The sequence below is a fragment of the Amblyomma maculatum genome, chromosome 8 (assembly GCF_055883805.1).
Source record: "Amblyomma maculatum isolate TAMU_Amacu chromosome 8, ASM5588380v1, whole genome shotgun sequence".
In the NCBI taxonomy this organism is placed as follows: Eukaryota; Metazoa; Arthropoda; class Arachnida; order Ixodida; family Ixodidae; genus Amblyomma; species Amblyomma maculatum.
This window is the reverse complement of record NC_139351.1, coordinates 32606456-32622203: the sequence shown is the minus strand read 5'-3', so window position 1 is coordinate 32622203 and position 15748 is coordinate 32606456. Positions and strand designations below refer to the sequence as shown.

Below are 15748 nucleotides of genomic sequence, written 5' to 3'. Positions count from 1 at the left end.
GGAGTAGTGCTTGCTTTTAATCGAACTGTTGTTCATCGGAACGTCCAATATATCGAACTGCACGCCGTGCCCCTGCAAAGGGTGCTTCTCCCAACGGTGTCATATAGTCTTCTTTTACGTGCAAAGCCTGGCCAGCTGCGCAACCTTGTCTGCTTGTGGGCCACGTTAACGTTGTAAAGCAGCTTCTGTATGGGACCCCGGCTTTGATTTTCTGATAACCTCAGTCGAAGCCATTTTACATACTCTAATTACCATCGTACTGCCAGCACAACTAACATGAAAAGCACCTTACACCTCCCTTCTCTCTCTCTGAGACGTCAGATACTCTGGCTATGTCTGCTACATAAAATATATTACCATAGTACACTTCACAGTCATTTTCTTCAGCATCCCTTCTGCATATCACCTCGTGTGGGCCATCGTCATGAAATTGAATCTTCAACATGTCGAACAAACGCTTTTCACAGTTCATTCCTCCCGCATTCAGTCAATGATTGGAACCACCTTCCTGCAGCACTAGTATCTATAACCGATATAAAACTATTATCGTGTTTCCAATTGATTCATTTTGCACTGTTTAGTATTTTTCGATTTGTACCCTTATATATTTTCCTGTGCTTTTTCACTTATTCATCAAATGTTTGTCTTGTATACCACTCCCCTCTGTAATGCCCAACCCGGGCCTTGAGGGTATCACAAATAAATAAATAAATGCCATTGGGTGAGGTCTACACTGAGACCAAATGTGAGAATGCCTTTGGTTGCGCATGATTGTTTCAGTGTGAAACTGCTGCCATGCACGAAAGTCAGTGTTCGAAGCACGGGTTGTTGTGCGGTGAAGCCAGCCTTGCCTGCTGAAGGCTTGTGGCAGCTCTCATGTGGCCTGATTCGCCGCTGAAAAAATAGTTTAACACATTCGAACTGAGCGATCGTTCCGTTTATAGCATACCGGTAACAGAATTAGACCTCTTATGATCAGCAATGGCTTTTCCTGAAAAATCTTGCACAATAGCTCTAATGTCAGCCCCAGCCCCAAAGGAACTTGTGCCACGTGGTCCCTGACATCCTGATTTGTTCCTATTCAGTGCTGAGAGCCATGTAGGGGCGCATCCTACTTTTCAGTGGCTGGTGCGAAGTGACACTTGACGCATGGGTTTGCGCTTGTGCACCTAGCAAAAATTTGCACTTATTGCACAAAACTTGCAAAAGCTGCTAGTATGCGGGCGGGACGTGTGTCGCATTATGAAGCGACCGCCAAAGTGGGCACATCGTATGTATGCGTCTTGGTTACAGAGCAGTCATCTTAGTTTGATGGTGGCTCTGCGTATGAGCCAAACTAAGAAAGTCCGCTCCGGCTCCTCTTGACGCCATCTTGGGCTGTGCTGTGCGTAGTTCACTATAGCTGTCTGTATATCGGCACGCTTGCGCTAGCTGTGCGTGTTGATGCTGCGATGTGGCAGTATAAAAGTGCTGTTTCGCAGTGCTCGTGAATGCTATCTGACATCTTGGTGCTATTTTGTGTTTTTTTTGAGCGTGCAAGCAAACCGTACGTAATCCTTTTGACATGGCGGCAGCTGTTAGAAACAGCACTAGCGGCCGGGGCGACTGCGAAGGACTGCTCCGCTTCCACTGGCTGAACTCGTCAGAGTTAACTGGGAGGATGTATGTGTTGTATCTTTCACAATACGTGTATTTTCAATTATATTTAATAATTGCATTATTGGTAACTGTACACACAAACACACAGTGAATGAAACGTACGGGCAGCTTACGAACGCGGAATACAGATACTACGAAAGTTGCTTTCCAGTCATCGCTGCATTGATTTAACGTGAAATGTGACCCATTTCATGTCGTGTATTTGCTCTCAACATCATCATAATCATCATCCTTGGCCTGACTATACCCACTGCAGGGCGAAGGCCTCTCCCATATTCCTTCAGTTAACCCGGTCCTGTGCTAGCTGTATCCACTTGACCCCTGCGAACTTCTTCACCTCATCCACCCACCTAACTCTCTGCCGCCCTCTGCTACGTTTTCCTTCCCTTGGATAGTCTTCCTCTTGACAGTGCATGCTTATATGCGATGTTGCACTGCTTTCATTTCGCATTAAAGGCACGGGCAGCGTTCACCGCGGTTCCGCTGCTAACCGCTGCTACTGCTTACCAAGCTTGGCGAATGCATGTGGGTCTGTAGTGCGCCGGCGACCGAAAGCAAAAAGCGTACAATCGAGCTGTCCTGCTCCAACAATATATACTTTCAAGTTAAACCACGGTTCAAGAACACCACATAACAGAAGTAGTGCCTAAAGTATCATCTGTCAACGTTTTTATGCAGTCTTGGTGTACGTCTGGTGGCGCAGCAATATCATATCCCCGTTCCATCGTAGCAGCATCGCTTGCACGACATCTTAATTCGTGCGCTCTCAGCTCCACCAAGACGACAGATTCGCAGCACATACAGCAACGCTTATGAAAGCGGCACCGCGGACGACGGCACTCTTGCGGAGCGCTACCCCCTTGTCGTCACTAGGTCTCATTTGTGCATCGAAGGCATATCCAACGGCTCTTTGTAATTGTTCAGCGCTAGAGTAAATGGTCTCTCGCAGAACTGCTTTACTGCCGATCCCATTGTATCAGTAAAAGATGTAAATTTCAGTGACCCATTGGCAGGGGAGCCAGCGTGCAGACTATGGGGCGCACCGCACCAGTGGCAGCTGGCTGTGTTGAGAAACTTGTTTGTATTACAATTATCAGCAACACGTTGGGGTCAGAGATATTTTTTTTTCTTTATTTTTACGCAAGCTTGCCATAAGGCATATTATAGAAACTCATGTAAATGGTTTTCCGTGAGGAACCGGAGCAGGCTCCCGCGGCTCCCGCTCTTAGCGTTGTTGGTGAGCCATTTAGAAAAGTCCTCTTCCCTTGTTGTGGTTAGTCCCACTTCGCGCAGAATCTGTGTCCTTGATGCCCTTGTCCCTGCACAAGTCCATAGCAGGTGGCGAACATCCACTTCTGCAGCTGGTGTGGAACACTTCGGGCATGTGATTGGTCCGATCTTTGCCGATGGGGTAAGGGCCGCCCCAGCTCTTATCCTTCTAAGGGAAACCTCCTCCAATCTCGTTAAGTTACGAGGAAGTGGAATGTACACGGGGAAATGAGGGTCAGAGATTTGCAAGGAAGATGTTTTTTTTTTTTTGCTGTCGGCTAATTGTTTAAGTGAAGAACATATTTTAGCACGCTCTTCTGGTGCTGGCAGAAGAGATCCACCGTATCGTTAGCTCGGAGGACTTGCGGAAGGCACGGTTTGCCCAGCATGCACGTTTACTATAGCGGAGGAAGTAAAATGGGTATCATATTCATGAGTCCGTCATTGGTACTAAGTCTGTCTGGCTTACACAAAACGTTCATAGGCAAATTAAATCAGGACGAACTGGAAAGTGGTGAAGCAGAAATATATCACAGCTGCACTCGCACTGTCGTTGCATGCTTCCCGCATACGCCTTCGGCCATCATCTTGCGAATTCTTTAATTGTTTGTGCAGTCCACGAACACGCATTGCTGTCCCCATGACATTACCACTAAAAGGGTCACCAAAAAATGTATTTAAGTCTCTCGAACGACAATATACTGAGGTGCGAGGCCGCTCTGCTATGCTTAAAGCGTGCGAATGCACAGCCCACTCGGTACTGGCAACAATGGACTGGCACCATAAATCTAGTTAGTGTATTTTCCTCCTCTCTGGCTTTCTCTCGGTAAAACGGTCTATATACGGGATGAATTGTAGCATATCATAAAAAATTTGAAAGTGCTCAAGGACGAGAAAGTAGACGAGACAAACGCTACTTAAACAGACAAGGAGGAGAAAAGTGGACGAGACAAACTATTGAGTTGCAAGTAGCATTTGTCTCGTCAACTTGTCTCATTCTTGTCTGTCCAAGTGATTTCAAATTTGCTCTATCAACGAGCCCGGCAAACAATTTCGTTAAACACGTAGCATATGTTAGTGTGTATTCACATTTGCGTCTTAGCCTAGTGGTCGTACTGATAGAAAGGTCTGGCACAGTGCGATTCCCGACCAGTCAGTTTGCTTGCATAGATCTCCCTGATGCTACCAGGTGGCACCACATGCCAGGCAGCTGCACGCATATGCCTGCCATGTTGGGACCATTCAGTGCATGCGTTTTTGTGCAGCGACCACGGTTGTGGCCGCGGTTCTTGTCATGCTGTAGGCCTCTAACGATGCCTTTTACTGTTCTGTTTGCAGGAGATGGCAGCCCTGCTGAACCCCCTGGCAGTGTGTGCCCAGTTTCTCAACCCTGACACTACATGCGCCCTCCTTTCGCCCTGTATGAACAAGGCCATTGGCTACATCAAGGGGCTCACGGATGATGACCTGAAGAACAAGGCAAGCGGGACTCTCTGATTTTTAAGGCGAAAGCTTTCCTTGGCTCACGAGTGGCATCTGATGGAATATGTCAACTTAGACAGATCCATAGCCAATCCAATAGCAGCCACGTTACGAGGCAACATTGGCTAAATTGGCTTGAATATCTAAACATTGGGTAATCAACACCAAAAGGCCGTAAGCCAATCCAGAAAGGTCGTAAATCAATCCAAAAACTTAGAGTCCAATCCATAGCCACATAACAAGTCAACATTGGCTAAATTAGGTGAAGTATGTAAACATTGGATAATCAATGGCTAAAAGCCAGATTTGTTCGAGAGATACCGACAGTTTAAAAAAAAATAATAAAAATATAAGTATTAAAAAAATAAGAAAATATAAAGAAGGAGGAAAGGCTTTTGCCATTAAAGGGACACTAAAGAGAAAACAGAAGTGGGCTTGCATCGATAGAATGCCAATTCCTGATTACAAGAAATCCACTCTGCTGTTATAAGGTAGTAAAGAGGAAGAACAGAAATACAGGTATCGCCGCCACAGCCGAAACTCGCAACTACAAATCACGTGACGCGCTAGGGATCATGGAAGCTGACAAATGCGAATTACGTTGCTCATTTGAATGCGGTCATAGGTTTTGTCTCGAATATAATAACACGCTTTTATCATACGTAAACGACGGCAAAAAGACAGCGTAAACGTTGCAAGGCAAATACAAAAATATACTTGGAGGCGCCACAGGCGCCCACTTCAGTTTTGGTTATGTTTCGGCTCAGGCATTTCGTGCGCACTCGGATAGTTTGTTCGGACCTGCAGCGCCTGAATTACGAGCTTGGAGCAGCAGATGCGCCTGGCTCGTTCCTATTTGAGCATTCGGAGGCGCGAGCGAGCGAAATCCGCTGCCGCCGACACGGTCCTTCGTTCACACTTCTGCACCAACATATCCCGGCCATCACGGCTTCGACTGCGACCGGACCGCTCGACTGCAGCTACGTACGCCACGAAAAGCATACATATGCTAAGTACCGAAGGAAAAACGCATTATCATTCAATTGTTCATTAAATCATGGTACATCTGACCAATATACTGCGTCAACAAGACCTTCAACGTGCTATTTGCAGGCATCGTAAACAAAAGGGGCATAGTTGTCGCTCATACCAAGGAGAGCGTCGATATATTGCGCTTGTCGGCCGGCGAAAAAAAGGGCCTCGGGTAAAAAGTAAAAACTAAAAATAACGAAGCACCAGAAATACATTACAAAAGGTAAAAAAAAAAATCTATTTGTAGCAAAAAAAAAAAAAATGCCAGTAGCCGTAAGATTCGAACTCGCAACTGCTTGCTCCATAACGTTCGGCGCTAACTGCTCGGCTACGCCGCGCCGCAGGAACACCGGAAATATTTCTGCACTTTACCTCATGGCCCCATTTACAATGAAATGTTTCTGCTGCCGGTCTAAAAATTACAACTTCTTGACCATCGGAGCATGCTGCCTGCTCTCACAACTTGCAACTAATGTTGATGCCTATGCGCACTATATTGTGCACTGGATCCATTTTAACATGTGGAATTTCACAACGCTGGTAAATTTAGTGGCGCCGGCTCTTCGGTCATGCTCTGCTACCGTGGACGTAATTTTCGCTGAACACGGAGCTGTAGCACAAACCTTGAAGGAAAAAAAGTGCGACGAAGCTTCAAAACTGACAAGAGCAGCAGCGAGGACACTATTTTGCTGGTAACTAAATCTTATTTGTATGTAAACACGTCGGGAAGCGTTGCAATGACCGAGGGCTCGGTTTGTTTATACACAGTGCAAGAAGGAGCGCAAAAGCTTGAGAAACATGTAAAGTTTTGTGATTTACAAGCGCTCTATGTTTTTTTTTTCTTCCTCTATGGGCCCATCGCTCGGTAAATTACTTTCTTCATCATTTTATTTATTTCGGCTGTGGCCGTCATTGCGAGTACGCTGTTGCCATGTTGGCCCTTGAGGGATGCGACGCCGCGGGCCGCGCCGGCTCGCTAGCTATCACGGAGTCTCCGCTTACGTCATAGTGTGCGTCACTCAACTCCGACTACGTAGTCGGAGGGAACAGTTTGAATTCGACCGGCGGGAACAAGAAAAAACCTCAACTTCTTATCGCAACATCTCAGCAATTATTCGATTTTTTGCTGCCGGATATGCGGCGACAGTGTCACCAAACGTAGTTTATTAGATTTTCATAGCATCTTTGGATGTCTTTAGTGTCCCTTTAAGCTCTTGAGCGTAATCCTGTAATTTTTATTCAGCGTGTTTAATTGCACCTAGGGCCACTTACAAGCACACATAACTAACTATTCTCCGTTTGTCCATTTGAATACAGTTGAATCCCGCTATAACGAAATTCACGGTGCACGAAAAAAAATTCGTTCTCGCGGAACTTCGTTATCGCAAAAATTTGACGTGAAACGCAGAAAGAATTGCCCAAGCAGCAGCAAAGGCGTTTAATGCCAAAAATCTGTAAGCTTGGTTTGCTTACGCTTCACGGCGAGCAACGCCGTCACGCGATTTTCGCACTCGGTCAGCAAACCCATTGCAACATCGTCGTCTCGGACAGCAACGAAATTCCTGATGACATCAAAAGCGTCCATCACCTGTACGGCGGTTGCCGCAGACGGCGCTTCCTGTATACGTCGTCGTCTTCTTCATCGGAAGAGTCCTTATCATTCCGGGCAGCTTTTATGATCTGTTCATCACTCACATCTTCGTGAACAACAACACAAGCGTCAGCGCCGATGTATTCGTCGAGCTCGAGATTAGGCGGCACGGTTCCTATTTCTCCCAGCGTTTTCCAGGCGGCCGCGATCCCCGGAGCCGGTGACGCCTCTTCGTCGTCGTCTGTAACGCCTGGTGTTAGGCCAGCAGAGTGTACGGGTCGACCTTCGGCAAATCCGGCGTGCCTGAAACAGTTCACAATTACTGAGCGCCCCAGTGTGCTCCAGGCAGCAGACATAATCTGCAGTGCCACGTACAAGTCCACCTTCGTGTCTCGGCCGGTTTCAGTGTTAAAAAGCAGCCGCTGAATTAACCTCCCGCGGTAAGCGCGCTTCAGGCTAAGAATCACGCCCTGATCGAGAGGCTGTAAGACAGACGTGCAATTGGGAGGGAAAAACCTCAGCTCCGTGTTAGTGAGCTTGACTTCGTCGGAGTGATGCGCTGAACAATTGTCCAAAAGCAAGCAAACTTTACGGCCCTGCCGCTTCATGTCGCGGTCGAATGCCATCATCCACTCGGTGAAAATAGCGCGGGTCATCCATGACTTGTTGTTCGCCTTGTACTGCACAGGTAGGCTACGAGTTCCCTTAAAACAGCGCGGCTTGGCACTTTTGCCTATGACTAACGGCGGACGCTTGTCCGAGCCATCCATGTTTGTGCAAAGCAGCACTGTGATGCGTTTTTTGCTGTGTTTGCCGCCGTGACAGCGCTGCCCCTTGAAGTCGAGCGTCCTAGCCGGCAACATCTCGTAGAATAGCCCGGTCTCGTCGGCGTTGTAAATGTCTGCAGGCGCGAAGTTGCTTAAAATTCCGGCCATGTTACTCGCCTTCCAAGCAGCTGCTCCGTCCACGTCTGCTGACATTGGCTCGCCGCACAACACTTTTCCAACGATGTTATGGCGGGCCTTGAAACGGTTTAGCCAGCCAATGCTGGCTTTAAAATCATCAATGCCAAGTAGGCATGCATAGTTCAAGGCTTTCAGCTGGACGATGCTTCCGGACAGGGGGACGTTGCTGGCTCGTGCTTCCACAAACCACGCATGCACTGCTTTGTCCAACTCTTCATGGAGGGGCCGCGTCACCTTTTTGTGCTTCGAGGATGTGCCTGAAGCAAGTGCCATTATCACGCTGTCCTTATTGCCTAGAATCGTTGACAGCGAACTTGCAGGAATTCCGAAGTCTTCAGCAATTGCCGCTTTCTTCCTTCCGCTTTCTGCTTGGGCGATTATTTGAGCTTTTTGCTCAAGGGAAAGAGTTTTGCGTTTTTTCACTTGCGTTGCCATAGTGTCCTGCGGATGAAAACTCGTCGTTGTCGAAGAGAAAGGCAGCGAGTGAATAACGCGACCACGACACAAAGCCAAAATGGCGGAACTGCAATCACGTGATCTCATGCTTAATGTGGCTTTGAATTTGACTTGGACTTCTCGCCAATAAAACTAGTTTCGGTTTCGATTTTGAACGCGAAAATTTCGTTGAAGCGGAACCGCTCTGCAAAAATGGTTCGTTGTGCAGAGAAATTTAGGCCATTAATTCTTATAGGATACTCGCGGGGAATAAAAAATTATTCGTTGTCGCGGAAATTTCGTTGTGGCGGTATTCGTTGTGGCGGGATTCAACTGTACCTGTTGTCCATGTTTGGACGTCCCATTCAGGAAGAACCATTGGTGTTGAATTCTATATCAGTTACTGCACCGCAACACTTAGATTCACCGAACATTTCTTTGAAACGTTGAGGACTGGCAGCTCTTCGAAGCAGAGTGGTTTGCTTTGTCATTCAGAATATTACATTTTCATAGGCATCTTAGGCTTTTGTTTGCCCATTGATATTTGAATAGTCACCTGGTAATTCATAAAAACACATAAATCAAGCTGCGGTTGTTTGTAGTAAAGAACCATCCAATGAGTGGGGTTTAAATTAAGCTTTTACTGTAATGAATTGCAACCATAGTCTAAAGGCCGAGTTTCATGAGTCCTCCATGAGTGTACGAAGGATCATCTTAGGCCGGGGCACTCTTTAGCCAAAGTGCCCTTGCACCCGAAATTTCCCATCGTATATAGAGTGCAGCCTTTTTAATTTGAGCTCTCTTAGTTGAAACTTCAATTAAATTGGACTGGTGTGGTCAGTAGGTGATACATCAAAGTGCCCACTCTGACTCGAAATCTGTGTGATGTGAAGACATTTTTGTTCCCCTTTTAACTTTAATCATGAAGAGTTAACTGTAATCGTGCATGCATGAATGAAAACTATTTTAATTTGTGCAGTCTGTGCTCAGTGATACTCTGAGCATTACAGAGTTTTAAGCTTGTCAACCAACATTTACTGGTTTATAGCCTGGCATGTTCAAGAATTTGATGTCCAAACTTTAATTTGTGTTCTTCTCAAACAAGTGAGCTGGGTGAAGAAAGAATTAACCAGCCAAAAAGACGCATGCAGGGAAGCCCAGTTGGTAGTCCTGTCTCCTTCCTGGCTGCTTCTTTGTATTCCTGTGTGCGTCTTTTTAGCTGGTTAATTCTTTCTTTATGAGTGCACCAATTAGCCCACCAACATGTTCTAGTGCAATAAGCTGGCTTTCGCTGAAAAAAAAAAAAGTTAGAGGGTTTGGGTCATCAGAATCAGTGAAAAGGTATGCAGCGTTACGACAGAAATGTGCATGTTCACCTTTGTTGGAAATAAAGGGTTCCTCTCGGTGTTCCGTACAGAACATTGGTTCCGTGACGGAGCTGCTGAAAGCGGTGAAGATGCTGTGTGTCTACCTGTGGCCTCAGGAGATAGCGAGCACGAGCACTCTATGCCTGGATGTCATACTACGCATGCTCAAGTGCTCGCACTTCAATGCCCGCATGAATGGACTCAAAGAGGTGAGAGTGACCACCAACTGTTGCCACAAAAGCACAGGCTAACTAGTCACAGGCATTATGCTTTTTAACCCTTTGAGTGTTTTTGCTGTACGGGTAATCAGACCAAATTCCATCCCGCGGAGCTTTTTCCGTACGTGTACTGTGCTTAGTGTGCATTTGAAATTTCGCGCCCTTCTGAAGAGGTGTACTTACTGGGAGGTGCTGCCATCTTCTAAAACTTACAAGAAGTGTTAGAAATTGTGTGTGCTGCCATCTTGTAGAGAAAAAGAAAACTGACCATGGCCGTTAAGTTGTGTGCTGTTTGCGGCGGCATGCCCTTGTGGTTTCGTCTCCTTCCATGCGATTGCAAGGGAAGTTCAAAAGTTGATCTGTATTTTTGTTGGGACACTAGCTGTGGCCCGTGAAGGCTGAATTTTATTTTCGTTGGTGCTTTCGCAGCTTATCGACACTCACGGGGTGTCATTGCTCTCCCGTTTATTTAGTCTGATGCTATGACTGTAATATTCTTCCTATATATCCGGACTTTCACAATTTTGCTTAAAATCGTCAATAAAAAAATATGACACTGGGGGTAAGTTTTTAAAGGCTTAATGCAGGAGTGCAAGCTTGGCCTCTACTTTGTGTCTTCTGAATGCACAAAATTGTATTTGTAAAAGTCTGCCACGCCATGCCAAAACTTTGTTTGGCATTTACAAAATGTCCAGGGGATAGTTGCACTATGGTCATTTCACTGCGTTCACAGTGTAGTCCTCTTTCTACAGAAACATGACTGTGTTTGCGTGAAGCCTCAGAGAAGGTGCCTCCTTCAGAGCATCTCCCACCTGGGAGCTTCCACCCTGCAGAAGCCTCTCCTCGCTTCCCCCACTCACACCTTTATCACAGTTGGAAACTGATGAGTGTAAAAGGGAAATGTACAACTAGCACTGTCAATGTAGCCTGTACATGTTTTCCACTCTCAGTGTAAACATACATTCGTTTACATGTCCACATGCACTGTTTCATTTACCACAGTAAAATCTCGATGCGATTACAGCTGATCTGAATATTGAGATGATATGAATTTTGAAAGTGACCCTGACGGCTTTCCTTGCAGAAAATATACAGTCGAAGCCGGATATATCGAACCCAGATAATTCGAATTTTGGTTATATCAAGCTCACAAAATATCCCCTTGAAAATCTCATGTAAAAGTATGGGAAAGCTGCGTCATATATCGAACTCAGTTTCAGCGGTCGTTCGATATATCGATATATCGAAGGGCATTTTTCCACCACCACCACCACCACCCTTTCCCCAAAGGCGCACATCTGCGGTGATCACTGCCGCGCTAGCACGTGATGTTTCAAGTCGTGCGGGAAGGCACGAGAGGGAACCAGTGCAGCCGTGGTGTTCGGTAGATGGAAAAAACGCGATAGAGTGAAGCGCAAGGATTTGCCCGCTGCCCTTCTGCTTCTGCCGAGATCTCTCTCCTTCCCCTCTCTTTAACGGTCTTCGTTTGCAGCAGCACGCACTACGCATGCGCGGACAAGCCAGCTCGGTCCGTGGTAGACGCTTTCTCCAGTATGTGTTGTGATTTGTGAACGAAAGTAGCAGTTTTTTCTTTTCTTTTGCAGGAGTCGTTCATTTTTGCTGTCATGCTAAACGTGCAGTGTAGTGTAAGCTATGGCGGCTGCGGACGTTAGGAAGCAGCAATTTTTTTTTTTTTGCGTCGGGACAGTCGTTCTTACTTGTGCTGAACGTGCGGCGCAGCGTAAGCTATGGCAGCTGCGGACATTAAGAAAAGGCAGGTCTTTTTTTTTTTTTTTTTTTTTTGCGAGTCATCCATTCTTACATCTTTAAATCGACGAAAGCACTCGGTTAGTTGCGATCAAGACACCGACTTTTTCCATTGTATGCTTCAAACGGCATTTGCAGCTATCATGCTTTCCAATCATTTTGTAGCAGTGGACTATGCCCGCCCCAAGCGTGGCGTGATAAATCGAACCAGGCTTGTGCAGTCAAGCCATCACGGGCATTCTGCCAAGTTCGCTCCCTGCCACCGCAGGATCTGTCAAAAGTACAGTCAAAAGATAAACATGCTGTGACGTTATCGCTGCATAGCATCTCGGCGCGCTGCCAATAAATGCGCTGTGGATGCGACGGTCAAAATAGAAGGATGCGGCATCCAACACTTTTTTTTTTTTTTTTTTTTTCAAATTCTTGGTGGCAAAAGTGGGGAGTAGGTTCATTATGCGAGTGGGTTGATAATGCGACAAGTACAGTATCATTTTGCACGATCGCAAGTGGCATCTTAAGCCGATTTCTGTATATCGAATTATCGATACAATCGAACCCGGATATTTCAAATTTTGGTTATCTCGAGCTCACGGAATATCCCCTTGAAAATCCCATGTAAAAGTATAGGAAAGCTGCATCGTATATCAAACTCAATTTCACCGGTCGTTCGATATATCGAACTCTGCATCACACACTGGACGGTGCGCCTTCCCCAAAAACGATCACATCGTCGGCCGTTTGCTGCTTGACGTTTTCAAGCCACGCGCGGAAGGAATGAGAGGGCACAGTTCGGCGATGGCTGCTGTATGGCAGCGTAGCGCCCTTTCCCCAAAGGCGCCCGCATCTGCAGTGATCACTTGCACGTGCCAGCACGTGACGTTTGCAAGCCATGTACGTGAAGGAACGAGAGGAAGCCAATGCAGCAGTGGTGTTCAGGAGAGGGGAGAAACGTGATAGAGTGAAGCGCAAGGATGGGCCCACTCTTCTGCCGAGCTTTATCTCTCCCCTTCCCCCCTCTTTCCTGGTCTTCGTTCACAGCAGCACGCACTACGCATGCGCGGACTAGCCAGCTCAGCCCGTGGCAGACGCTTTCTCCAGTGTGTGTTGTGAACGCTCTGCGCGCGGCGGCTGACGTGCGATGCGCGTCCATGGCGCGTCGTGCTGCACGTGTGCGGCTGCAAACGCAGAAGCGGCAGATTTTTTTTTCTTTTTGCGGGAGTCGTTCAGTCTTGCCGTCGTGATGAATGTGCGTATGCTGACAGCTATGGGCGTTAAGAAGCTGCAATCGTTTTTCTTTTTCTTTTGCTAGAGTCATCCTTACTTGTGCTGAACAGGCGGCGCAGCGTAAGCCATCGTAGCTGCGGACGTTAAGAAGTGGCAGGCCCTTTTTTTTTCTTGCGAGAGTCGTCCATTCTTACATCTACAAATCAACGAAAGCACGCGGTCAGTTGCAAACGTAACACCAACTTTTAGCATTGTTTTCTTCAAACGGCATTTGCAGCTATCACCCTTCCAATGATTTTGTGGCAGTGGACTATGCCTGCCCCAAGCGCGGCATGATAAATCGAACCAGGCTTGTGCAATCAAGACATCACGGACACTCTGTCAAGTTTGCTCCCTGTCACGGCTGGATCAAAAGATAAACACAGCGTGACGTTATCGCTGCATAGCATCTTGGCGCCCTGCTGATAAATGAACTGTGGGTGCGACGGGTCGAAACGGAGGGACGTGCCTTCGAGCGCTTTTTATTTTTCTCATTTTTTGGGGGTCAAAATGGGGGGTGGGTTCATTTTGTGACTGGGTTGATTACGCGACAAATACCGTATCATTTTTCACGATCCCAAGTGGCGTCTCAAGCCGATTTCTGTATATCGAATTATTGATATATCGATTTATTTCGCTATCCCCTTCGAGTTCGATATATCCGTGTTTGACTGTATTGTGATTCAGTTACGGTTACACGAACAGCTTTTCAAAATGGTGCAGATGGTACAAACATGTAAGCGCACGCGATCGGACCCGTATAGTTGGCCCGCTTTTCCCCAAACTTCCTGCACCACCTGCCATCACCATTATGGGCCGTACCCCAGCCTTGGTCTGGGTGAGCTCTCTTCCCTTTAAGTCACGTCAAACACAGTCACATGGGCAGTGTCACACAGGTGCTGATCAACCTGTGGGAAAAGGCGTTTTGCAAGCTGCTCTTGCAATTCCCTCGACATCGAAAGCTTCCAAGCATGTAAAGGGTACCATCACTGCTTCAAAGAAAGACATGGACTTTTTTTTCTGCGAAACGGTTTGTGGATAAGGCAAAAAAAAAAAAAATGGATGAGTTGCTACTACTGATTTCTGGGTATGCGTCACGCAACATTTTCAACATCGATGAAGCTTCTTCAGCTCACAGCATGAAAAGAAATTGATGTACAGTCTTTGTTAAAAATATGCGGCGCAACGGTTTCGCTTCTAAGCCCTGTAATGTGGTTTCTGGTAGCAATACTGGAATATGAATGTAAGCTAGAGCAGAATGAGGATGAGTTTTGTCACCTTTGATATTGCGAATGCCAGAGTTGCGGTACGAGTCTCGTTATGGGGCTTAGAAGAAAAACCCGTGGGCCATATATTTTTGACAAAGGCTGTATGAGGCTTGTCAGGGTGACCAGAAAAGTAAGGAGAGAGTTTCTCTACTTTTCTGGGGCAATGTGATGGCTCAGAAACAATGAAGCTCTCCGTCACTGCTAAGGTTAAGCAACCTTGATGCTTTCATTTGGCTGGACGTTTTTCCCGTGAAAAGAAAGCCAAACAAGGGCATGAATGCGTGCAGATTTTTCCCTCAAGTTTCTGACTAGCTTAGGTAGGAAAATGGCAATAAAGAGCTGGACAGTATTTCTTTTTGTTGACTAGGGCTTTGCCCGCTCCAGCCAAGTGATGTTTAACGACTTCATAATCATGTGCTTGCCTGCTAACATAGCAAATCACCTGCAGCAATTGGATGTCGGAATAATCTGGAGCATAAAGCACCACTTTATGAGGCTCTTAATGAGACTTCTCACAAACATTGATTGAAACGATACATTTTTTTGGATTAGTCTGCAAGACACCTTTCATTTTCTAGCCATATCTTATCTTCGGATGGTGTGGCCCTGAACACATTTGCAGACCATTTTTGCTAATTTAGATTTATGATGGCACTGGTCGCACTGCCGTTGATAGAGAATTATTAAAGCCTGCTTGACACTGGGCATTCAACTTCTACTTATGACTTAATCACCGCAGATGGCAACGTTGTGGGTTGAGGGCATTAAAATTTAATTGACGAAACTAATGAACTGTTGTGATCTGCCCCGCAGTCACCTACAGTATGCGCCATTTTTCGATGGCCGATGGAACTGCATTCATCGCTGTCGCCACTTGCTCTCCAAGGCGACATGGCCTGTTCACACACCTCCTTTATTCAAATTTCATTACTGAGAGTGCTGGGAAGCTGTGCGAAACCGACAAGCTTTAGGTAGTGTAGAGGGTGGTGTTTCAAGTGGTGTGTCACAAGAGAGAAAGGAGAGCAGAGTTAAAAGAAGTGATAGAGTGTGTTAATGTAGAAAAGAACATGTAGATGTTCCGAAGACTTTGATGTTAAGATAGTGTAGACATATTATTTAGGCGAAAGTAGTCGGGCATTTCCTTCTGCGCTGCTTGCAGTGTGTGGGGTCTGTGTTTCATTCCTCTTGTCGTCATTTTTTTTCCACAGTTGATCAAGCTCATCGATGATTGTGCAGCGACAAGCAGTTCGTCAAAGGCAGCCATTGATTCTGAGCAGCTGCTGAACTGGATGGCAGAGAACAATGTCCTCTCCATCACTCTGGAGAGTGAGTTTGCTGAGACTTCATTTATCGCAATGTATTGAGTTCACCCTAAGTTCTGCCGTGCCTCTGTAAACAATCTCTGGGGCTAGTTGCTTCATATCCAAGGGGT

The 15748-nt window shown here is 46.5% G+C and overlaps 1 protein-coding gene across 1 annotated transcript in view; it reads left to right on the top strand.

Annotated features, from left to right (window-relative positions):
- The window catches only part of LOC146180860 (ubiquitin carboxyl-terminal hydrolase 24-like), a 205407-nt gene that overhangs the window by 12163 nt on the left and 177496 nt on the right, over nt 1-15748 (top strand). The window contains exons 8-10 of the mRNA XM_084576188.1: nt 4267-4407; nt 9851-10009; nt 15525-15642. Coding sequence (XP_084432314.1) covers nt 4267-4407; nt 9851-10009; nt 15525-15642 — 418 coding nt within the window. The remainder of the gene's footprint in view (nt 1-4266; nt 4408-9850; nt 10010-15524; nt 15643-15748) is intronic.